The sequence below is a fragment of the Egretta garzetta genome, unplaced genomic scaffold, assembly GCF_000687185.1.
Source record: "Egretta garzetta isolate BGI_Z169 unplaced genomic scaffold, ASM68718v1 scaffold231, whole genome shotgun sequence".
Taxonomy (NCBI): Eukaryota; Metazoa; Chordata; class Aves; order Pelecaniformes; family Ardeidae; genus Egretta; species Egretta garzetta.
Window position 1 is genome coordinate 5,318,782 of NW_009258727.1, and position 26,440 is coordinate 5,345,221.

At 34.8% G+C, this 26,440-nt stretch overlaps 1 protein-coding gene across 1 annotated transcript in view; it reads right to left on the reverse strand.

Annotated features, from left to right (window-relative positions):
- ASCC3 (activating signal cointegrator 1 complex subunit 3) overlaps positions 1 to 26,440 on the reverse strand; it is a 261,873-nt gene that overhangs the window by 103,549 nt on the left and 131,884 nt on the right. The window contains exon 15 of the mRNA XM_035888780.1: positions 13,257 to 13,262. Coding sequence (XP_035744673.1) covers positions 13,257 to 13,262 — 6 coding nt within the window. The remainder of the gene's footprint in view (positions 1 to 13,256; positions 13,263 to 26,440) is intronic.

Genomic DNA, 26,440 nt, shown 5'->3' on the forward strand with positions numbered 1-26,440 from the left:
CAAAGAATACATTTGTTTAAAATAACAGTTTTACAAAAATATAGCTTCACTGTACAACAGAGGTCCAAATTTACTGATAACCAGTATGAACACCAAAACTGAGAATTCGCTTATTGCTTTTCCTTAAAAGCAACTCTTTCAGACTACACAGGCAGCTAGGACAGGCTTAAGGCAGCAGGCCTTAAACTACACTTAACGTTAAGGAGGGGATACCCTTCCCCACCACCAGCCAATGCACCACCTCAGCACAACATGGATGAATAAATTCATAGTATGGAATCAAACTGTTCATCTACCCCTCATTTTTAACTTCCCCATGTGCAGGAGGCTGGGATCTCAGCCTGCAAAACCTGAGGTACTCCAGCCTCCCACTGTGTACAAGGCCCATAAGCATGTCTCTCTTATTTCTGGGTTCTAGCTTTATCATGCTTCACACCTAACCCAAATATTGCCTCAAAGTTAGGAAAAATGAATACACTTTCCTTCCAAACACTAAACTCTGAAACTGAAATTTCTTTGGAGTGTGTCTTCCAGAAGCAACAGGGAAGGAAAACCAACCACTTAAAGAGGCAACCCAAAGCACCAGAGTTCATGCCATTTTAGCCCAACGGGAACAGCTGCCTTTCCATTCAGAAACATGGCTTTGGGCTAAAGCTCAAGTATCATGGAAAGTACAGCTCTTTTATTACAATTAAGATGACAGGAGGAAAGGCATGGTAACCCTGTTGTAAACTGGAATAAAGGACCTTCAACCAAGTTTATGTGAGCTCAAATATAAGGTCAGAAAGCATGCTGTATACAAGCACTTTACCCTTGCCCCCAGCTACTGGTTCCTCAGATCTTCATTTTTCAGTGTCCCTGATTTGCCGTAAACACCCCTGATTTTCCTCCCACCTTTTCCACATTCGTAACTGCTGCTTCACTGCCTTCCAAAATTGATTGCTGCTGAATATGACACCATGAGGGTTGTGGTAGTGACGACTCCAATCTTCCCCAAACCAGATTTCTTTATTATTGTTGTCATCGGAGAATCTCTACTTTTTCATAGACCACAAGAGAGTTAAGTATTTTTTGACTAGCATTGTATTTTAAGCCCTGTATATTATAGTGAATAAATTCTAGATCAAATTATGATTATCAGTATTATTTTTTTAAATCTTCACATTTACTGGTACCTGACACACAGCTATTGAAAGTTGACTTAAGGGATACAGAGTGGGTAACGCAAAGCAAAATATGGTTCACAGTACTGGCATACTGCCCAACATGAACAATAAATCTCTGCAAACACAGGAATAAATAGGGAGATGGGAATGCAATTATAAAGCAGGACATGAAAAGAAAAATATTGTAGGAAAAACACATTTGTCAGCTTCACAATTATCCAGCTTCTCCATATCTGATCTTTCCTGCTTTAGCAGTAATTATTTACTATTCATTTAAAGGAAATCAAACTCAGCTTTTAACTGTACATGATTTTTTGGCAAACTTAATTAACTGTTGTAGTGCTTAAAAATAAATAAATAAGAAATTGAGAAAGTGGCAGTGCAGTTCATGAAGCTTATTCTTTATGAGCTAGTGAATGGAAACAAATTATTCATAAAGAACACAAATGCACCAAGGTTTGCATTTATAGTATATCAACAACAAATCTCACATAAGACAGGCATGTGGAAAATTCACTTCAGCTGCAAATCTGAGAATAATTGTGACACAGAAATTTGGATTGAGTGTGATTACATTCAGAACGTGGTGTAAGCATTTAACAATGTAATTAGCTTTTGTCTTAAATAAAACAAATCTTCCAACGTGGCAAGACAACCATTTGAAATTTCACTTTTTTTAGTAGAGCTTGTTGTATTAGTGTCACATGACTATTTTACAGGTATTAAAATAACTACTTTTCAAAAAGCACAATTATTCAATATCAAAAGTTACACTTTAAATATTATAATCTGTAGCTGAAAAAGCCAAATCTTGCTCTCAGATCTCCACAATTTAAAATTTACATACCTTTTTCAGTAACCTGATTGCTTATATTGTCTAATGTGATTGAAAGACAGGACAACTTATAATGGGAAACTAAGAGTAAAATCTTGGACTATATATGAAAGGAAACTATTTGTTCACAGTTTTAGGAACTACAATTTCATCAATTTAGAGAAGGGAACTTATGAATATAGGAAAAAGGAGGAGAAAGGGGGAAAGTTTGTGACAGAAAACACATTAAGATATGTCAATGCTAGTCTGACTATAATTCAAGTACTTACAAGCTTAAGATTAATTAACTGTTTAAAAACACGTAGGTACACCTAAACGTATCCATATAGTTGTGTTTAGAAAGAATATCCACATGTCTCTAAAAATCTACCACATGTTCTAAACCTACATCTTTGAAATATGTCATATTCACAGGTTTTGTTTGCTCATTTATTGAATCTATGAATTGCTAGACTTCCAGGTTGCACAGTAACCAGTTTAGAGACACATTAAATTATTTTTTTCCAACACAGAGGATGATCAACTTTTTTTAATGAAAAACTTACAGCCTACTTTTGACACAGGAAAACACAAATGCCAAGCAAATCAAATCACCAACTATCCTTGATGATGCCATTAACTGCACAGAAATTGAATTAATTTTCTTTCCACAAATTTGTGGGCATTTTAAATTACAAAGATACAAGGCAACTTAGTTCAAGAAGAATGAAGTAACCCAATTTCATAAAGTTACACTTGAGAAAATAAAATAAAGAAATAAATCACACATCTCAGTGATGGCTTTGAAGACTGCTCACACAGCATATCCTTTAATGGCAGGATATTTGCAAAGAAACTTCCTAAGCTCTTGTGCCAATGAAATGCACGGTTATTCACCTAAATCTGGATTTTAATGGTTGCTGAGACAACAAAACCAACAACTACTATATCAGGCAAGTGAAACTATAAAAAGTTATACTACTCCCATCTTGTTCTATTACAGACTAAAAGGTTTTGCTTAAAATTTATACGAAATGTTACTAAGTGCCTCAGGTGTATGGAGAAGTTGCTGTTATGAGGTCTGGCACTGGTCTGCTGATTAGAATTGATTTTCTTTCCCCACCCTTATTGCTCAAGAGGCCTGTAGATTTATGACCTTTGCTTACATGTATGTGTGCATCTAAAACAAAATAAATTCCTAGTTTAGCTTGCTGCCACCTATATTTCTCCTTTAAATGTCCTGAATTTTATGCATTTCTTGATTAAGACACATTAAAAATGTCACAATTAGACACAGAAAAATGCCCTGCTTAATTTTAATGAGAAGCGAGGCGTATGTAGCAGAAAAGAAAGTTCAATCAGGCTTTAGTGCATTTCAGATAAAGACTTAAAATAAGATAACACCCTTCCCTACCCTTTGCTTGCATCTGGTATCACAAAGGTATCATCATTCATAAAGACTGTAAGCTGCCTGCTTTTTGCCTGAACTACCAATACTACATGAAACAAAGAACAACATTTTTTATAGGCTTATAGCTATTTTTTCCCTTATTTTATCTATAAAAACAGTGAAAAAGAGTAATAAAGCTTGATTATGAGAAGCAGCTGCCAATAAATTACATCTTGATAAGTGAAACACCAATTTATGTCTTTTCTTTAATCTCCAATCACTACACTGATCTAGGACAGACTAGATCACCAATACTTGGTAAGATCAGATTTTTTTTTTCTTTCTGCAAATTACTTCTTTTTCCCTTCTGCTTCCTCATGTTGAAGACACTGTTTGCAACTTCGAATTTTGGTGTTTTAATGACACTAATAACACAGGTTTTGACTATCTCATATTTTCGTCCAGTAACAGAAATGGCACAGGCTATTCTAGTATTTTTCTCATGATCACCTTACTATAGCAAAACTTCATGCTTGTGATTGTAAGACTCAATCACTGTAATTTCCTTTCTGTGGAGTTCACAACAGGGCAGCACTTGCAGTTTGTTCAGAATGCACCATCATATTTGTTCACTGGTTTGAGCAATTCTGAGCAATTTATTCCTGTCCTTCATTCTCTGCACTGTCCTGAGGCTCTGCAAAGTACTACCTCTTAATTTTGAGGTGTCATTAGCTTTGCTTGATGAGTGTCAGTGCTCAGATAGCACAGACATCACAGACATCTAAAATAAACAAAGTGAGGTATCTTTTGCTGCAGCCTTCAATGAAGGGCAGTTTTAATTATTACTACTACTGTGTGATGAATACAATTCAGTTATTCCCCAAATAACTATTTTGTAACTTTCCTGAAGACATCTGAAGGCATAATTCTTAGGTTGACCTTCTAAATTGTTTTAAGTTCCAACAAGATAAAAACTTCCTCTGCCTCATTCATTAATCATACTGCTGAATCTGCTCTGCTGGCTCATTTAAAGAATACTGACTGTCTTTCAATATTTATGAGATTAAGGTAAGATGGGAGAAGTCTCTATCCATTCAGGAAGTAAAGGGCAGCTGAGAAAAGCAGAATGAAAAAGGGAAGTGAAGAGTCATCAGTGGGCTTATTCCCATTCCTTAAATTCAAAAACCTAACATGACTTCAGCATGTATGAAGACTGAGAGAAATGGAAAGAAATGATGAAAGGATTGCATGATCATTCACCATTTTTGCTCTTCAGAATTTGCTACGTACATATTGCATATTAATTAATCTATATAAATTAAATCTTTAACATAAGTTTTATTCTTTTATTCACAACTGTTTCAAAGGGGAGAGATCAAAACTTAGATAGTGCCAATAAAACCACGATAAGGGGGTTTTAAATATGAAGACAAAATACAGTAATTTCTTGTACCAGAAGAAATCATGAGACTCCTTAATGTGCACAGCTAGAGCAAGTATACGGAACCTAGAGAAAATACTAAACCATGAAGATGAGCTGTAACACTATCCGACTGTTTATGAAAGAAACTGAACATGAAGAAATGCAGATTGGAGTCTAAAGGGAGAAAAGAGGAAGGCATTTGAGCTGCAATGATTTTACCTGAGGACTCTCCTTTTATGAATTAGAACTTTTATTTGTATTATTCAACTTGTACTGTCTGCACAGGAACTACGCTATCAGCAGCTGTTTCTAGGACAAGGATGAAGTGGCAATGTTATGTGGTAAAAGCAAGATTAAATTATTATTTTATTACAGAAGCAAAGAATTAACTTTTGAAAGACATTTTCCCTGAAGGATTTAAAAGTTGACTACATTTCTGTGATGAATATATATTAAACAATTATCTTGTATTACCTTTCACACCTCTTGAGAAACAGCATGAAATGGAAAATTACTAGTATTTACTAAACACATGGTAATACACTAATCATATATAAACAACTTGTCATGAAGCAAAGTTATAAATCAGTCAGGATACCCAACCATTCAATACATTGGATCAAGGTAGTGCTTCTGTGTTGATATGCCCTCACATCACTTCCCTCGCTCTTTCCCGGGAACAGCAGCATTGGCTTCGCTGACTGCTCACCCTGCAGCTTGGTTCCTGTGAAGGACCCAGAGACTACCAAGAGCTCCCCTCAACTAAGACGACTTGCATAACCTAGCAGATCATTTCTGGATGGATGCAGGCTGGCCAATATGCTATTCTATTCAATGAGTATGCATGCTCATTCTCTATATCTTCACTTTTTTAATGTATTAACTTTGTACAGTTATCTTGAAGTAATATCTGTCCAGCATTTATTCTTTTACTGGGTTATAATTAGTGGGTACCTGGCAAGACAGTGTTTGAAGAAGGTAATTCTAGCAAACAAATGTGAATCAGTTTGAATTTCTCCTGGAAGAGTCAATAATCTAATTGTCTCCCTCTGGAGATTTAAGCTCACTGTATTAAAGTTAGAATTGTTCAAACCTATGAGTTACTGCTCTGACCAATTTACTGAAATCACCTCAGTAAGTTCTGTAAAGTGCTCTAAAAATACCTTTGAAGGAGAAAGAGAGGAGAGTAGTGTGACTGCTTTGCTTAAACGTCTTCCTCTATTGGTGTAAAGACAACAATTCTCTGAGTGTAATCATCAGGAGGACATAATTCAGGACTAATTTTCTGTATTATAGTGTTATAACTTTTTCTTCTGAACCTTCTCATTGTGTCTATGCAGGCTTCTATTGATTTAGGGTTGTCTCCTGTCAATTTGTAATTTAGAAATACTTGTTCAGAGTAGGAATCTGTCTGTCCTTAGTCCTCACTAGGCCACAGACTATTTTTCAGTTGTTGCACTAAAAGCAATTCTCTCTACATGCACACATAATTTTCTGCAGGGCACAGCTACCCTCAGTGAAAAGTTTTAAAAACAATTCAGGTCTATATAACATACTGGGTTTCTGTAGCTTATAAAACACATAGACTCACTGCAGAGTGAAGCACCAAAGAATTCAGTGTTAGTGTATTTAAACCACAATTAGAAAAACTGTACAAAGAAGAGAAGGGAGGAGAAGTTTAGACAATTAGGAACAGCTGCCAAGCAGCCTATCCAAGTTTTGACTATCTTGTTCTAACATAGCTGTATTTTTCAATTCAAGTGAAAGAATGGCCTCTCTTCTTCAAAGCCATACAACTTTCATTGTGTATGATTACCAGTCTTGAGATATGATTAGATGATACCTATATTTTAGTACACTCTCTTTATCTTTATTAATTAGTTTACTTTTCAGCCCAGGTTGCTAATTCTTCTACTTTTCATGGGGTCAGTGTTTGTAGATGTTCTTTGAAGAAAAACCTTGGGAACCTTTTGTTCCCTTTAAAGGAAAATGAATTCTGGAATATGGATCAGATAGACTTGTCTGCTTTCAAAGTGAAGAGTGAAAACTTGTAATTTTTCTGCTAATAAAGAAAATATGAATTATTGCTGGAACACTAAATACACAGTAGTGGTAACTGTTGCGAATTTGAAATCTGGCAATTTAATGATTTCCTGATGTACTTTGCATATGATAGAGAATACTGTGATTTTTTAAAATAATGCAGGTTTAAAATGTAATTTGCAGTTGTACAAATAGGAACATTATTCCTAATGTCTTTGTGTTCCAATCAGAGAATAGTTTAAAAAAAATTTCTATGAATTATCCTTTTATTCTCTTTTTGATTCACACGGGAAGTAGGCATAAGGCAGAATTTCTAGTACATTTTTCTATTGCCCTGGCCTTACCACAGATCATAACCTATTTACTGCACGAGGTTGTGCTTCATCCAGTTGGCACATTAGGGAGTGATGACTATTAGTTAAAGAATGGATTGGTATAGTGTCCAGAAATGTCTTGCCTTATTCAGTGTACCCTTTCTACAGTACGCTAAGTTACATCATAGCAGCTGCACCTTTTTTTCATTGGAAAAGTCACATGTTGCACAGAGAATGAAATAAGATTCTGTGGGAGAAGGAAGAGTAACAATCGGATTAAAAACCCTGAACAAGAGGTAAACATCTAATTTAATCTTTGATTCCTCAGTTCTATAATCCATAATGCAGAAGATAAAAGTGTTTACAGACCTCACTGACAACAGAAACTAAGAAAATTAAGTATTGCTAAAATGTTTCATTTCTGAGCCAGCCAGACAAGCCAAGAAAGAAAGAATCATGAATGCAAGTTTCACCATGCATGAATGATGGATTTGCAACAAGTTGCCAAGGATGTAGACATAGTTTCAGACTACCTCACTTAATGCCTAGCTGTTATAAAGCAAAAAAGGAACTATTTGTATAGACAATACACTACCTCAGCCTGAGCCAGAATTTTAGAACATGGACCAGAGTAACATTTCACTTCAAGCCAGACTGCGGTGCCTGTCTTACAACTGAATGAGCTACTGAGTCTCAGATAAAAGGGTTTAAGAACTTCAAATGAAAAACAATTCTGTGAAAACTCATGTGGAAAACAGCACTAGGTTTAGATAGAAAGGAAATGTTTATTATAATGACCCATTTAAAGCTCCACCACTGAGTGAAAATACAATAAAAATCACAATAAATTTCATATATTGTACAATGATAAGCATCTTTCTACTGTTTACAGCAGGTGCAATAAAAATTATATAGACACATTTTTATACTGCTTCAGTATGATGAAAATCTGGACTTCACAGTACACAGAAATCTGTGCCTAAAGAATCTCAACTCTTATTATAAGAAGTGTCAAAACGTTTCAGTTTAGCAATAACATGAAAATGCACATCAATTAAGACTGAATTAATTGTATAACATCACAATTTTAAAATGCATGCAAAATCATGGAAAGTTGTGGTTTTCTTTCTCATCAATTTAGAATTAAACTGTTCTTTCTCTGGGAATAGACATATGAAACATGTGAAATACAGCAAGGTATCTGTTCTTCTCCAGCCCTTGAGACAGGAAGTCCTGTCATTGTATTTGTTAACGACTTGGTGTACACAGATGAAAAAGTCATCAAACTTGGTCTGTTTTGCTGATAGCAGAAGTTTTCAGTATGCTATTAGAAAACTAGCCAGTAGGAAAGAGATACAGCATGAAAAGAAACTGATAGAGAGATTGACAGTTTGACAATGTGCAAGGGTAGCATTCCAACAGCAAGGATGCATTTATACCGGTTTTGGTTTGAATACTGACATCCTCCGGAGACCAAGTTAAATCTTATTTTTGCTGTGCTTAACTGTGCAAAATTTTCAATATTTCTGCTTCAGTTGGAAACTGATACTGCATGGTTTCTATAAAAATATTTGTTATATTTGAGAACACCTCCTTTGCTTTGTCATACTCAAAACTGCCATTCTGCTGAGCCATGACAATACTGGATACATTTTTACTCTGAGGCAATGGAAGCAGAAAGTGTTTTCAAGATCTTTCTAATACAGCTGCAGCTTACTTATTACATATCATCCTGATTTTTACTGCAACTCCTCCTCAAAGGCTATACTGACTGCAACATCATTAACCCTACAAGAAAAAAATCCATTTGTGAACATTAAGCGTATTTCACATTTCATAATTAAACTGTAACAGTCCGCTACAACTTCACAGCTCTGCAAAGTCACAGATTGAGGATTCTTCAGAAAAATGGAATTTCTCTTACAAGTTTTATAGGTAATTGGAAATGTTCAGTACGAATTAATAGTCTATAGGGCTTTCAAACGGTTTTAGAATGGCATCAGTATGCAGGACCACGAAAAGCTGAAATTTATCTTAAAACAGGAAAGTAATTCTTTCCTTTTGGAGAGACAAACCCTAGGTATTAAATGTCTTTTGATTTGGTATTGTGGCTTGGTTTCTCCACTTTTGTAGCTTCTGCCTTACAGCATGGAAGAAATAAACAACAATACTAAGCAGACATGATAAAAAAAAAAGCAAGTCAATAAAAGTTGTACAAATTCCTAAACTAAAAAAGGTCAAAATTACACTCGCCACTCATAAAGTAACTTGAACTACATAACCTGAACTTTAACAAAAAAAAAAAAAAAAAAGACAACCAAACTACAACATCAGACCATCTGCTACACCACAAAAATAAGTTTTTTCATGGATACCTATGAAATATGGAGACTCATAAGAAAATTCATGATGTAATTAGCATCACATAAAGCTTTTTTTTTTTTAATTTGTGTACTAATATTGTTAAAAATGTCTCAGCACCAGAGACATTTTATTCTTCCCGTGTCTTGCTAGTTTAAGAGAATGTAAAGGATTCTTTACTAACATTTTGTAGTTCAGTGTCACCAAATGTTAAATCTTACAAGACAAGCACTTTCAAGAAATCTCCAAAGGATATGAAAAATTATAGATGTTTATGTATTTTCATATTGCAATGTTCATACAGTATCATCTGATTAATTATAATAAGTTATAATTATATACTTTACTTGATAAAGTACTAACATAAAAATATCCCTTCAGAAACCAATAGACCTTTAAGTGGTATGACCAACGAAACCTGGTTTCCTATGAATTTTATATTCCTTGTACCCCTGTCTCAACTCAAATGCATTCCCCATCAGATTTCCATAGCCTCAACTCTCCCAGAATTATCTCCCTCCCTTACTGTTTCCTAAATGTTTCCACTGTACCCTCAGGAAAAAAAAACCCATCTTAGAAACCATCTTAGAAATGACTTACGCTGATTATCAACAGCGCCCCTCTGATTATTACCAACACTTTTGACAACTGTGTTGTCTTTTTTGTTAGTCTTAGTCCGAATTACTAGCAGGCTGCTTCTGAAGTTCTGCAGCCTCAGTGCAGAACCGTGGAACCTCTGGACTGTTAAACACTGTTCAAAAGTCAGTTTCAAAGGTAACATTATGTCTTTACACACCTAAAAGGGCACAGAAGTAGCACCTAATAAGTGATGAGACAAGAAGGTTTATATTACTATGCTCTTTTGGCCAGCAGACTTGGGAATTTAGAGACAGATTGTCAGTTAAACCGAGGCAACTATTAGGCTTGCTGCCAGAGGAAACCAGCCGATGCAAGAACGGAGCACTGTGCAGTCACCTTCAAATGTAGGCTATTTTCCCACAGACCTCTGCTAAATTATGAGGTCCCTTGAAGTTTTAAACTCTATCTACTGGAAAAAAAAAAAAAAAAAAAAAAAGAGGTTTTATTACCCCCCTTCTCTTAAAAAAAAAAAATCCCCTCAAATCCAGCCTTTATAGTCCCAATATTTTATGTCACTTACTAACATTGTTTTGTACTTCATGAAGCCTGCAGGATAACTGCTTTATAAAGTTTAAAAATCACAGAGATTAAGACAATCATGTATCATTAAATTTGGCTTTGAAAGAGTCTTTTCTACATCTACAGTTCTTTAAGCATGCACCTAGCACATATACCTCCTCTCCAAGGCTGGTATTTTGAGCAAAGGATGACTTATTTTCTTGTGCTAGTAATTTTTATAATATATTTACAGAGATTTGAGAAAAAAATATTGCGCTGATGTTAATTCATTGATGTGCTTTGTCTGAGGTTTGTAAACTAGTTTAGAAATCCTCTGTCAAAACTGAGGAGCTCGCTATTGTTAAGATACTGTAATTCATATAACAGTGTTTTAAAGCAGGCTAAATGCTTTCCTCAGCAAGCTAACTTTAAAAGTCTCACCCACATAGCAGATAGATCCCAAAGGAAATTTAAGAAAATCTCTCATATCAAACCGTGGAGACTAAATTACCTGGTATGGGAATAAGTAAGGAGATTGTTACTTTCTCACTTAATGCAGAGCATAGCAGCACAGAACAGGGGAGAGGAGAGCTGCCGTGCTGCTTCCACAGTCCCTCTCCATCCCTGATTAATTTCCATTTTTCATACTCTGTTTACTTATCGTGCATACATTAGTGCTAATGACTGTTCAAAAGTGTTAGATGCCACACTGTGAGCTTCATTTTCTTTAATCTTTTAATTATATTAACAGTCTTTCTTCTGTACAATTAATAGTCATATCTGTTCAAATTATTACATCCTTCATGCGATTCCCTCTCCTTAAACATGTTTTTCATCTCACAACTCTGCCTTCTTTTAAGGGCAGCCTAATCTCAAAGGCTTTGCAAACTTCTTTACCTAAAAGTTGAATCCGTATCTGTAATGCTGCATTTGTTGGGGTGCTAGGACTCTAGGAGGAAAGCAAATAGCAAGTGATACCAACACTTGCCTTAAAATGAGTATGACTATATAATTTACCACTTGAAGCAACGACATTTTAAAACTGAATATCTTTGCACTGTTTTAAATGGCAAAAATAACTGAAGTTACTTTAAGACTGAAAGCTAATACCATCTGTGTAAAATAGTTCTATAACTAACACCGCAATCACTTTCAAGTTAATAGCTTTCCTGTGTAAAGAGAAACTTTGCTTGATTGTACAGAACTAAACCCCATACCATGGTTCAGTGCTATGGCAAATACCATGTTTGCAGAGTTTTGTAACACACACATACTACAGGGTTATCACCAGGATATCAGTTTTCAGTGGTTTCAAGGTGGTGATTATGAATTAAATCATAATAAAAGGAGTGGGGAATCTTTGACTCTTGCAATCCGTACAAACTTTCAATTAGATTCAGTGTGACAGATATTTTAAAGACTTCTACTTTTTGCTCGATTTTCTCATTATGCACTTCGAAAGCTAACATAAAATGGCATATAAAATGAATGTAAACAACAATGTACACTACTTTTTGCTCGATTTTCTCATTATGCACTTTGAAAGCTAACATAAAATACAATATATGGCATATAAAATGAATGTAAACAACAATGTACAGATAGTAAATAATATAGAATTATTGCAAAGCAAAATTGGTGATGATATCACTCATCTTTAGAAACTGGTTTGCAAATCTGAGAATATTTTACTTTGCAAATTACAATCCAAACTTCTGAAGCTATTCAACAAAAGTATTTCCTTCTGTTAATTTTGTATTTGGATTTCAGCTAATTTTTAAATTGATTTTTTTGAGCTCCAGACATGGAACTGCCAATTATCTTGTCACAGAAAATTTACACATAATGGAAACACAGAGGCTATACTTACTTGTAACACTGCTGTTATCGCTACTATCCCCTGTGACCACTCACTAGAGGAAAACCTACCGAGCCAGTTTTCTGTGCCAGTATCAGACAGCCTTTCTGATCAGGTTTATAGAAACAGACTGATGACTTGTAATTCTTGGCATAGCCTTTTCAGTCTTGAGATAAACCTAGAGATTTCCTACTCTATTTCTTTTTTGAGGATGTATCATACTTGTTTAATCTGCACGCTGCTAAAACTAAAGAGGGCCAGCTAATGCTGTCTGATGCAGAGAAATGTCCCTAGAAAGTAAAGTAACTGCTTGCCCATTTGAGACAGGCCACTTTGCCAGCAGCTTGCTATGGCAGGGTTCAGTCTGAGATTAAAACACTGTAGATGCCTACGTGCAGACCTGTACAGATGAAGTAGGAGTCTGAGCACCCTTCGCAGTCAACGAGCAAGCGGGGTTTGTACAGCGTTCCTGCTCCCTGACCGCCCCGTGTCTGCTCACGGTTGAGCTCAGGCATCCTCTTGGCTCCATCATCCGAAATGCACTGAGAACTCTACACCAACTACAACAGGAGCTCAGACACATCGTGCATTTGTAGTTACCTAAAATTGGTGCAGTCTCCTAAAACTGGTGTGCTATAATCTTAGCCTGAAAAGTGCTCCACTGGCATGTTTCAGATTTAGACTAATGAACAAGAATTATCCTGGAAAGAATTAAAGACAATACAGACCCTCAAATAACTCAGTTGTAACAAATTTCTGTGGTGACTGACTCAGGTGGCATTGTCTCAACACTCCCAGATGGCACGTATCAATAATAGCTCTTAATTATCACTAGCTATTCCAAGTAAATTGGAATTTCATTATCTGTCTTCACACTAATCCCTGCTTATTCTGATACTGAATACCTCCTATGACAGAGTGAAGAAACAATTGAAAAGTTAATGGCCCTCTACATGAAAATTAATCAGATCATCCTATGGTTTTAAATCCCTGAACATAACAGAATTAAAGAACATAATAGTAAAAATAGGAATGGAGACTTTACATCCTTTTCATTGGTGACAATGGCAACTTAATCAGGGGGCATTATTTATCATAAATTCCTTTCATACTTGTTAGAAACCCCAAATATAACTATGCACCTTCCCATAAAATATTACATTCCCATAGCCCTTTCTTTGCCATGGACAAAATTATGCAATACATTCACAGAATCTGTCATCACCACACTCAGTACAGGTCATAGTGCTACTTAAATGTATGACAAGAAACAGTTTTCTCCAATGTGACAAAGTTGATAAGAGCATACTATAACTGAAATGTTCCCACACTGTTACTGTCAGACAAAAAATGGGATTAAATGCCTAGTTAATCTCAATTTTCCCCTAACAACAAGACAGGATAGCAGATGTTAAGGGATATTTTTTTCTCTGTGCAAATTTCTACAGTTATTGATTTAATTTTTAGTTTGAGAATAAAATTCAAGAGTTTTCTGTTTGATGGAATGAGTTGGCTGTGAAACCCCAAAGTTGTCTGAGTGTCCTCAGTACAAATTCACCCATAGGGAAAAAAGGTTTCCATTAATATCAGAATTAAGTACAAATTTCATGGGGAGTCCCATCCCTCATCCCTCAAAATCCCAAAAGAAAATGCTTTACACAATAGTAGTACTGCTTCAACCTCCACCTTTACACAAAACATATACTTTGTATTACAGAACAGAAAAATGAATTCGGCAAAATCTAGATTGTCACTTTAGCTGATGATTTCCTGTATTTACATCAGCCCCTTTATAGTCACAATAAATTTTGATATGTCTCTCCACCAGAAAGAGACACAAATTCATAAAGCTATTTTGCAAAGCTGTATCCAAGAGTAATCAATTCATCCTCATGCATTTTCTCCAACTAATCCCAGTTCTGATGCCTGAAACTAATTTCATACATATATTTCATATGAGTATACACAAACGTGAAAGATATAAATATTGAATTGTTCTATTTATTATTAACTGTTATCCCAGTAATCAAAACAATCACTAACAGACACAGAAAAATAATTGCTTAAAACTGTCAGCCAAATTTTGTTAGCGTACTAAAACATGCACTGTTCAAGAATTTGTATTTTTTTAGCAACAGCGAACGTAGTCCATATTATATTACTATATATCACTTTCTATATATATATATATACACACACCATACAAATACTTTATACATTATACTTATTACGCATGAATCTTATAAATCTTATGTTTTATAGTATCGTCCATTAATGTATGCAAGAAAATAAGTGGAAAGGAAGAAATGAGGGAATAAGAAAAAATTATCTGAGAAATTTCCTATGAATGTAAAGAACCCATCTTTCAGGTCAAGCAGAGAGCTGCACTGCAGGCTAGATGCCTGCAAGTAGAATGTATTTATGCATTTATTTTTAATTCTTAATTTTCAAAATGCTCTGAAACAATGAACAATGGCCTTTCACCTACCATAAAATCAGCATCATAGTTCTACATTAAAAAGTATGGCCACAAGGTGGCTCTCAATACTCAGCATTGAAAACTACAAGGCTGAAAATGAAATAGAAGAAGAATCTCAATTAGTTTTGTTTTCGTAAAATTATGAGTAATACGTTTCACATCACGTATTCTTAGAAACATTTATTTCCACACTAGACTGATATTTTGAAGATATTTTAAATTCACTTTGTTCCTCAACATCATGAAACCTTATATTAACAACTCCAATGAGAGATTTCCAGACTATATCCGTAACAGCATCATTTTCCTGCAGTCACATATTCCTCCAAAAATCTGAGTCCTCCTGATAGTTGGAAGTCATATATACATAACTGAAATAATTTATTTACTGTTGTTTGGTTAAGATAGTTTTCAACTATTTACCAGTTCTAGTTCTATTTAATGACGAAAACTGCATGAAACTTCTAAAAAGAACATGAATTTGCGTGTGGACAGCATCTTGCACATCTTGCTTTTTTCCAATATGTTGTAGCTATATTCTTTATGTTCTTAATTACCATTTTCTTTTTCCTTTTACAGGTTTATTAATAGTTGTGGGTTCTGTTGGCAACCTTCCACCCATTTCTGTAGTCATTCTAGTTTCATAAAGATCTGTTTTCATTTAATGTTTATTTTTTCCATAAGTGTGGAAATCTGAAATTTAAAGAAACTGGACCATGTAGGAAAAAGAATAAACAAGGCTATGATTTTCAAACCAGTAAAGAATTATTACTTGAGTCTGAACCAATGAATTGTGGACCTGCACAGTACTCTGAGAGGATAGAGGTCTCTTACAACTGCTATCTTGGATATAATCCTTAGACAAGAGGTCTTGGTGGCTACTTCAAGGAATATGCTCCCTCACAGGAACAAAATCTAAGAGAATACCTGAAAATAACTATTACATCTGTTTTGAAATTACACGCCCATGGAGCAAGAAACCAGATCTGTTTTCAATGCTACGCTGCAGTACAAACACTTTTTTACTATGCTGTAACTATTGAATCAAGAACCCAGAAAATAATTTCGGAGTGTAAGGGATCATTAAAAGAATTACAAATAATACCGTTGAACCTATATGAGTGTTTTTAACCCATGAATTACTGGGACAAATTCACATTTTCATATTGCTTTCAGTTCCAGATGCTTGTAGAAAACCCACATCTGCAAAAAGTTAAACACTGTGCTGCGTTTTCTCTATGCAACACTATTTTGTGCTGTATTAACTTGTGTCCTTAGGGCTTACTCCAAAGCCAAAAGTCTCTTTCCTACTAGCTTCAGCATGTTTTTCAATGAGATCCTTCAACTGCGAACCAACTAGGACTCTGTTTAATTATTCAGCAATACTACAGTTTAAATGAAAACATGGCAATATGATGCTAAAGGTTTCAAACTCTTCAGATTTCTGATTGTTGTCCTTGATAAACATACGTAGCACAGTACTTGGAAAAGTGATCTCTAGAATCAAAGACTTCGCACTGGAATTCTACATTTGATTACAAAATTCACATATATCAAAGCCAGAGGCATTCTCACAGACAGAAAATATGCAGTATTTTTCATCCTTGATGCAATGGCTTTTGATTCCTGAGCTAACTGCTTTTATTATTATTACAAAGAGTCCAGAATGATTTTTGCAAAGTTTTTGATACTCTAAATTCTAGAACCTAAGGGTTTTCCATCCACTACTAGGTTTTTAGCATTTTGTCAACAGTTCTCAATATTTTAACACTTTCAAATTCATATGCCAATCACGAAAAAAGAAGATTGAGAAGAATCCCTAGCAAACCAATTACTGAAGTAGAGGTCACACGTAACCTTAAACACAGAAATAATGACAGGTTTGCACGTGGCAAATTCAAATTTAATCTCGCAGTGTTAATACTCATAATGAATCATACAGCATCACCTATAGAAAATGACAGATCCTCATAGCTGTTCACAGAAATCAACACGGCTTCTTCAAAAATGCCGCTCAAGGTCATTACTCAAATGGATAACCTATTTTTAGAGAAGCTCTTACAAGTCCTTATTTGGAAAAAAAACTTCAGTTCAAAAGAAAAACATATCAGAAGCCTTGACACTTTCAAGGTTGATGCGTACGATTTCCAACGTGAAGGCTGAATTTGCCAGTGAAAACTGAGCGGCAGCCAGTAAATATTGCCTCTCAAAGAACCAAGATGCTGCAAACTCTTTTGGTCACAAGCACTTTGTTGGTGTGCAGGGTGGACTCTCTCAGGTCTTTCTGAGTTCAGCAGCTGTACACATAACATTTTTTCCAAGGTAACAATTATTAAACAGTTACATAACACCCCAATTCATTTTTCTTTTCTGAAGTTATTTTTGGATTGTTAGGAAAAAATATCTAATATAAATGCTTTTACTTATCTTTACCTACACAAACTTCATTTTGTTCTTAGTCCTCTTGTATCTATTGGGAAACATGGACAATTGGCTAATTTTTTTTTTTTTTTAGAACCTTTGCTAAGCTTCATCAAAATCTTCCAGTATTTAGGGAAGATGCTGGCCTACGTTCACATCTATCTCAGCATTTCATATTTTTGCAATTTCTGCCTTCTGTCGCTGAAAAGATTCACCACAGAAGTTGTGCGTAAACTTTTGAAATCACATATGTAGTTTTCTTACAGAGGTGATAAACCATCACACTACCGTAAAACTTATGTACAGATAAATACTTTCAGTAAGGCTTCAGATGTGTTTCATTACACATTTTTAAATAGCTGGGCAGACCAGATATCTGAGGGTGGGATACACAAAAGATATATTTTGATTTCTATTGCAAGGGGCACAAAACATGAATGCGAGAAACTTATTCGTGACATACTGGGCATGTAGAGGGTAGAGGTATGGGGCACCCCGGCTGCACAAGCACTGTCAGAAACATGACAACTCCACTATATGCTGACACCGTTCTTTATTAAAGAGGTAACTAAGAATTTTATTAGAATTAAAATGGGCCAATGCCTGATTAACTAATTATTGATATCAACATAGATTAAGCAAGATACCATAATGCTTATAATCATGTGCTAGTTCTAACACATAATATATATAATCTATAATCTATAAAAGTAATCACAGTTAAGTTCCACTACTTTTGACTTAAGAAAATTAAATATTCAAAATCTTTGCTAAGATCTCCTAACTCTTACTGATTACCAAAAGAACAAAATATTCTTCCGCAAAGACAGGATGATGCTGAAAAGTTTTACTTGTCTAATTAGAACTGTTTTAAATGTGAACTATACCAAGACATATAAATTCTAAGCCAAAAAACTTTCAAATCTGAAAGTCTTGTGTAAATTTTTTGGAAAAGTTTTCAGGCCATATGCACATCATCTGCAAATATGTCAAAACAGGATCTGTCCTGCCTGTCTATTGTTGTTTTTCTAGTTTTTCTTACAGGTTAGGAATGATTTTACCCAACAAAAGTCTGAAGCTGAGTAAAACCACTGCCTGAAATGCATTCCAATTCATCCCACACATTTGGTGTCCAAATGTTCTAGAAATATCACCCCAGTCCTTAATATTCTCTTAAATTCCTGTTGTAGAGAATGCATTAGAAGTGTTGACAGTATTAATTTCAAATGTCTTTTCCATTTGGAGTATGGTAAATACTAGGACATGGCACTTCTGGGTTTTTAGAATTTCTTAAAATATTTAGTGCATATATGACTGTTGCTTGGAGAAGAAACTGATTCTGCTGGTTTCACAGCAGCTGGCAACATAATAGCCATACAGGAGATCATAAACCAAATCTTGCTTCTTAGTCAAGCTGGTTGACCTAGTAAGTAAAGTTAGTATTTGATAGGAAGGAAATATCCCAGGAAAAAACTTACTCCAGTGTCAGTGTTTTTCATTATGTTTTTCATTATGTCTTATCTGAGCACTAAAAATGAATTGGTTTAAGACCTTGTTCTACAAAAAGCCTAACAATTTTCCTGTAATTTCATATAAATAAAATTTTAAGTTTATACATTTTCCATTTTTTAGCTTTATTGACTAAAATGAATTCTTTATCTACTTGTACTGTTATTCTCCAAAGATGAAGGCCTGTTTAGTGGGATGGGGATGGTGAACAAATGTTTTTCTAAGAATTCATACCTAAGCATTGACATTCACAAGTCTCCTAATACTGCTGTCTTCATATCTGCAAACTTCCAGCAGCTTCTCACAAGCCATATACTTCCAAATCTGCCTCCCATTTTTAAGCAAGTTTATTTCCATTCCATAATACAGAGTAAGCTCCATTTTTGTTACCTACCAGCTTTTGTTATAGTTCATGCACAGTTTGTGTATACTATAACCCTGTCAACAGCGTGATGCTGTTAGTCTAGTTCCCACTAGCAAAATGCATAACTTTTAGTTCTACTTCTGTCTTCTGGTCAAATGAGCCAAAAATTACTAACATGGTACATGTACAAAGATGTATCCAAATACACATTTATATAATGCTCATTCAGAAGCTCAGTAGTGGGATGAAAAAAATACTGGTTTTTAGCTTTTTCACTTTTTTTTAAATCTTCTGTAATCAGTCTCTGGTGTTTTTGATATAACAATCTGCTAGCAGCAAAGAGAGGTTTCTGAAATGATTAGGTTGTTCAAATGGGATTTGGCAAATTTTGGCAAAATTATGATTTTATTGTGATAAAGGTGATGTGCAATGGTATCTGTACATCGTAAAGCATAGCTGCTTGTGGTTTTATACAATACAATGCTTTTCTCCAGGACAATGATTTCCTGTAAGCAGAGATTCTTCTGAATCTTGGTTGACTTTTGAAATTCTAGTTCAAAGGAGCTTAAGATGAATTCAAAACAACCAGAAGATAAAACTAAATGTTGTAGATATAAAATCTTCCATATCTTCTGGCCTCCTATGATGGAGAAATATGCTAAAAACCAGAGACTGACTATACATGTAATAAAACCTAAACCAGAAAAAGACATATATGGCAATAAATATTTGGCGGTTCTCTGGAAAAAAACTGCAGAACTTTCTGAAAGTATGCTTAATTACTTTCTAACCTATTTTTTTTTCCTCCACCTCTGGCTCTCAGTATGTGGTATTAACAGACTGTGGATCAAATTCAATTAACTCATTCTTAATGGCTGCTTTTAATTGCTCTTTTATTTAAAATTCTTAAAAGTATACACTCATTTTACTCATTATTTCACAATTAATTTTAACTAGATGGCATTGCAAGCTTCAGTGCAAAAATACTTCTGCCCAGTTCTGATTGACTCTACATATTGTGCATATAAGCTGAAGGAATAGCCCAAACAAATTTGCCTAAATTATGGTATTTGGGGGAGTTGGAAGTGGAAAGTGGATGACAACTGAAACAGTGAGCATACATAGCTGAACAATTCCATCAAACCATAGTCAAACTAAATGTTGTGGTTTAACCCGACAGGCAGCTGAACACCACACAGCTGCTTGCTCACTCCCCCCCTCCCTCAGTGGGATGGGGGAGAGAATCGGGGAAAAAAGTAGAACCCATAGGCTGAGATAAAGCTAGTTTAATAAAACAGTAGAGGAAAAGAGTAATAATAATAATAATAGAATATATAAAACAAGTGATGCACAGTGCAATTATCTCCCGCTGACCGATGCTCAGCTTGTCCCCAAGCAGCAATTGCTGCCCCCTGGACAACTCCCCCCAGTTTATACACTGAGCATGATGTCATATGGTATGGAATAGCCCTTTGGCCAGTTAGGGTCAGGTATCCTGGCTGTGCCCTCTCCCAGATTACTACGCACCTGGCAGAGCATGGGAAACTGAAGGAGGGAAAAAAAAAAAAAAAAAAAAAAGTCCTTGACTAGTCTAGGTACTACTTAGCAACAACTAAACCATCAGTGTGTTATCAACATTCTTCCCATCCTAAATCCAAAACACAGCACTATGCCAGCTACTAAGAAGAAAATTAACTCTATCCCAGCTGAAACCAGGACACTAAACGGTATTTGGAAAGCTTTCTTATTTTGAAAATAAATGAAATTAAGAATATGAACTGAAGGGAAATGTAGTATTTTTCTCATTCTGTTAAGAAAATGATGTTTTATAAATGCAAAACTGAATCAAACATGTAAATATTCCTTGGGAAAAAAAAGATCTAATGTTTGCCACAGTCTGGGTTCAACAGGAGGAAATCTATCAATAGGTAAGTGAACAGAATATTTCATGCAACGGGTGGATTTATTTAATTGCACTTATTCTAATCATGTTTTCAAAGGGATAGTGTGAGATAGTTTCCCATATTGCAGTGATATTTTCTATCAAATTAATGTTTATGAATACGTATTTTTTCAAGTACTAAAGGTCAAACCCTTCAATTTAAAAACATTCAGTCTAAAGATATCCTATACATTTATTGTTTTACAATATAAATAGATTAACATGAATCGTCAGGGAGCAAAAAAAACATGGTCAGTTAATAGTGATATTCTGAAGGAAAAACATCAAGCAACCCTAGAAGAAAGCACGTTGATTTATTCTACAGGATAACTGTGAACTACAGGTTTTGTTCTGAATTTTATTTCAGGAAAGGCAGCTACAAAGGGTGTTCTGTGATAGCCTGCATCTTTAAAGCAATGACCAACCACCTAAAAAAACGCCCATTATTTCCTTGATTTACAACCCCAAAGAACAGTACTTTGAGACTTTTGCAACGATCCTTTATAAATCAACTGTGATGCTAGAGAAAAAACTAAAATCAAATACAAGTCACTGGACCTTGGAAAATTTGCTCTGTTTAGTTCCTGTATAAGAAATCGAATATAGTTCCTAACAGAATGTCAATCACTGAACTGTATCAAGTCTGTTTGAGAATAATCACCATGAAATACAAAGTACAACTGACCATCAACAAGCAGCATTCACTGTCAGTGCACAATGGTGAAACCCCACAAATTCTTATTAGGTTTTCAATCATTACTCTTCATTACTTGTAACTACTGTAGCTACACTATTTCCTGAAAAATTAATTCCTAAGATAGGATTCTCTTTAAATACTGTTTTCTAGTCAGCATACAGTTTTCATACTAAGCTACTCAAACTGCGTGTGACCAGAACCATTTGCCAGTATGGTTTGGTGCATGCCATAAAGAAAAGGTGCCTGAAAAACATGATTATCGTCTACAGTCTCACTGTGAACATATTGCAAAAGATTATGCATTGCAGCCAAGAACTAACTGGCACATCTTCGAAAAGGAACGCAAGACCTGGGGGTCATTACTAAATTAAGCATTTCTTTTTTAATTTCTTGCCTGGAACAATCCCTAGATCATAAAAGCAGCTGAGAACAGCTGGGCCAACCAAGCTCTTTGAGGGAGGGCTGAAGAAGGGCTAGGGCAGAGAGCACCTACACTGACTTTAATATTATCTTATAATTTCTTCTTACTGGAGTGTTCACAAGTGACCAGATATTGCCAGCCTTTGAACCTGCTAAATGACAGAAGAAAATATGAAGAAAAGGGAGCTATATCCTCTCAAGAACTCTTATGTATTTTTAATATATACCTGAACTTCATTACACATGGTGAAAGCAAGCACTGGCAAAAATCAAAAGTGGGTAGTAGGCTGTGTTGCTGAAGTGGAAAGAGCACAGTCCTGTCTCCCAAACTTGTGAATACAAAACCAATCATACTGATTTTTTGTTTTGTTTTGTTTTTGCCTCCCAGACGGCTTTGAAGTTTTCTTTTGAAATGTGTTTCTTTACTATTAGCATAGCTATTCAATATCTATATATACTTTCTGTAAGAATGAGATTTCAAGTTGAAATCATCTTACCCGGGGAAGCTATCAATTAATAACTACTGTGAAAAGACACAGCAAAGTTATTTTTGACCTGGATTATATGTTACAACATTCTAGCTGCTAACTGAAGGAGGTTTTCACAGTCAAAGGAGAAAGGAATGTGGCATGGCTTTTCTGTCTGTCAGTGACCCAGATTAAGGTTAAAACTTCAGGAAAGACAAGGACATTACAAATTCTCATGTAAGAAATATCTAAGAATGCACTGGAAAATGGTTAAACATATTATACTTTTAATATATTCACTTATTTATAATGAAATAAGTTTTACAATAATATCAACATTTATGCTGATTTTAAGATACACGTATGCTGCTACTGACTGTGCAAAGTTCCGACTGCAGAATCAACCAAATAACTTGTTAGAGCTACTCACTACAGTAAGCAATGTCATAGCCTTATATCAAGGAACCTCTAGTATCCTAATATTGTTCCCATATCCCAGACAGAAAGAAGTTTCGGTATATTTTAATCAGACATAAAAAAAAAATGAATCTTAGATTTAAATGAAATTAACAATTAAAAACATTCTTTTAAGCAATAGAACTTTGAATTTCTGCTTCTATGTTTACAAGCACAAATACAGAAGACATTTAAAAAAGAAGTATTTACCTTAAGATCTGGAATGACTGAATGCAAATACTGCACTACCTCGCAGGAGGCCGGGGTAGACTTCATTTAAGGAAAGAAGCTTAATCATATTATAAATATGGCAACAATTTCAAGTGATCTTCCTAAGCATGTTTAGTATTTAATAGGAAATTTTGTCAACAAGGAAAGGGGATGCTACAGGCAACACATTATCCTACAGTTTATCAGAGCATTTCCATGGAGGATTAGTAAGAAAAGGCATTAAATCTTACATTTACAGTGATGAAATCCATTACCAATTTTAACCTGAATAACTGAAATTGCTGAAAAGTTGTGTACAAAAGCATAAAATGTCTTTCTGTAGTTCCTTGAACAAAAACATCAGCACCCCTGTCAGCTGTATTTGCAACCTCAGAGATCATTCCAGAAAAAGGTTTGCTAACCCATTTTGCTTCTAGGAGTCCCATTACTAACACAGCGCAGCTTCTGGAAGTAGAACAAATATTCATGAGGCAGCTTTCCAGTGATAAACAGGATGAAACTAAGCATTGTTGCATATCAAGTTGAAGCTCATGATAGATAAAACAGAATATATGATCAAGCCCGTAGATTAGGGAAAAAGTCCATTTTATTTTTCACAGGATAGCAGAAGACTCTTACTTGTTACCTCAGTGCTGTAACTATCACAGCCCGAGAGACAAGCCAACAAACCTGAAATCCTTGGATCAGAGGCTGATTTTCAGAAAGACAGTTGATAACAGTTTTATCTATGCCATATATTTTATACTTTCTGATTCATAATAAAAACACTAGAAAATTCCAGTAGACGGTATACAATGTACCGGAGTACACAGAACTACAAAGAGAAAAGAGAACTACAAATCTAAAGCTGTGCAAATACAATTCCTAGAGTGACACAAAAAAGTAACTATCATAGTAACCGGAAACATACATCAAACTTCAAAAGCTTTTCTTTTTTAAAGGTCAGAAAAAGCAAAATAAAAAAATCTTTTACTGTTTCTGTCAACTTTTTATTTCAGTTTACAATAGTTAATGCTTAAGTTAACTCTAATAAATAGGCATACTGCTAAAAAAACCCGAAGGCAACATTTTTCTATTGTTCACATTACATTTCTCTGTAAATAGGCCTCTCCAAAACCTAAATGTCCATCTAAATCCCTCTTAATACTAAATTCCACAGCTCAGGATTCACTAAAACAGTAGGATCACTCTATACAGAACACACTTTTCTTTAACCTGTCAATTGTTAGGACCACATCATCTCATGAATTTTGTCTCTGACCTTTAAACAGGACTACTGAATAAAATATCCCATGAAAGAAATATAAAGAGGTTAATTCCATTTGCCAAGAGATAATTAGCAAATATTTTTCAAAAGTAAAAAAGTATAGTAATTATAAAACAAATAGGGAACTTCAATATATGTTTGACATTTAATATAGCCTAATGTATTTGAATACATATCCTCATTTTATTTTTATAGGTTTTTTAATGGCATATCAAATATTAGATATGTTATTAATAAAACAAAAATAAAATGAGGATTTGCTCTGAAATAATTAAATGTCAAACAAATGATTGCACATCAAATATTTGATGAATGTTCTCTAAAAATTAATTTCTAATAATTTAAAAACATTTGACAGGTAATTAAGAGGATTAGTAAAATTGCTTTCAAATTTTAAAGACCAGCAAAGAGTACAATGCTTTTAACTATTCTGTTTTTCAGTTCCTCCTGTGTGTTCATGTAGCCTTCGCTTACACTTGCTGTGTCTAGACTAGAACATGCATGATTTGGGCATTACTTTTTCTTGTAAGTCATACACTGGATTTCAGATGTTTCTAAACATCTTCATCCATTACAGTGAACACTGTACACAGAATACAAAATAAGGACTGTATTACATTATCAAGATTATTCTCTGCCAGGTATTCCTAAATTTCATGTCAAATGAAATGGCAAGACTGAATGGCCTGCAGTCTGATAATTTTGGGAACTGTGCCAACAAACATCCCTTTATACAAGATAGTCCTTGTTAGACAAACAAGATATTATCATTATGAAGCTTAAATTAATCACTCTGCATCACACAGCATTGATATAATACAGTTAGACTTCTGTCAGAAATTTCATTTATATGGTATGGCACTGGGAATTTAGTACTATATAAAATGAATTTCACTTATTAAGGAGATTAAAATTAGGCAATGATGATCAAAGAAATTAATTGTATACAGAAACTTTGACTTGACAGAATGTCTAATGAGGTTCTTCAGAGATCCTTTTTGACCCATGGATATTTCATATTTGTACTGGTGACCAAAAATTTAAATGTGATCGTGCTGATTAAAGGTGCCGTTTGGAAGTCAGAAGCGCTCTGAAGGAACAGTAAATGCTTCCAAGGACAGGTCAGTTCCACAGTGCCATTTGGCTCATGTACAGGTTGAGCTTTGAGACATCTGGGAACAAAGAACCTAGATCTTGTTTTGAGAATGGATTTTAAAAAGAACCCTGAAAAGCTCTTACAAGTCATGCCTTTTATAATGTTAATAATCAATTTATTGTATAAGATGTACCTGATTTATAGCATAAGGCACAAGAACTGCTGTGCCAGGTCTAGAGCAGTAGCCTCTCTGAACAGCAAATGCTTAAGGAAGAGTATGTATCAATGCCCTTCTCCGTATATTCTCCTGGACACCAGAAATTTGCCGTTAAGAGACTTACTGAGTAGCTTGACCAACCTCTAATAACAATTCACCATTATTTAAATGAATAAAAACTTTCACAGTGAAAAAAATTATAGTAGTAAAGAGAATCAGCATGAGATCCTAGGTCTAGAGCAGTAGGCAGGCCAATTCAGACATGAAGAATGACACACATCAAGGCTATATCCATGTCAGAAATTGTTGCTGGAGCTAAACAGAAATTCAGGCCTTGCTCAATTCTCTACATCACATTATAAACATTT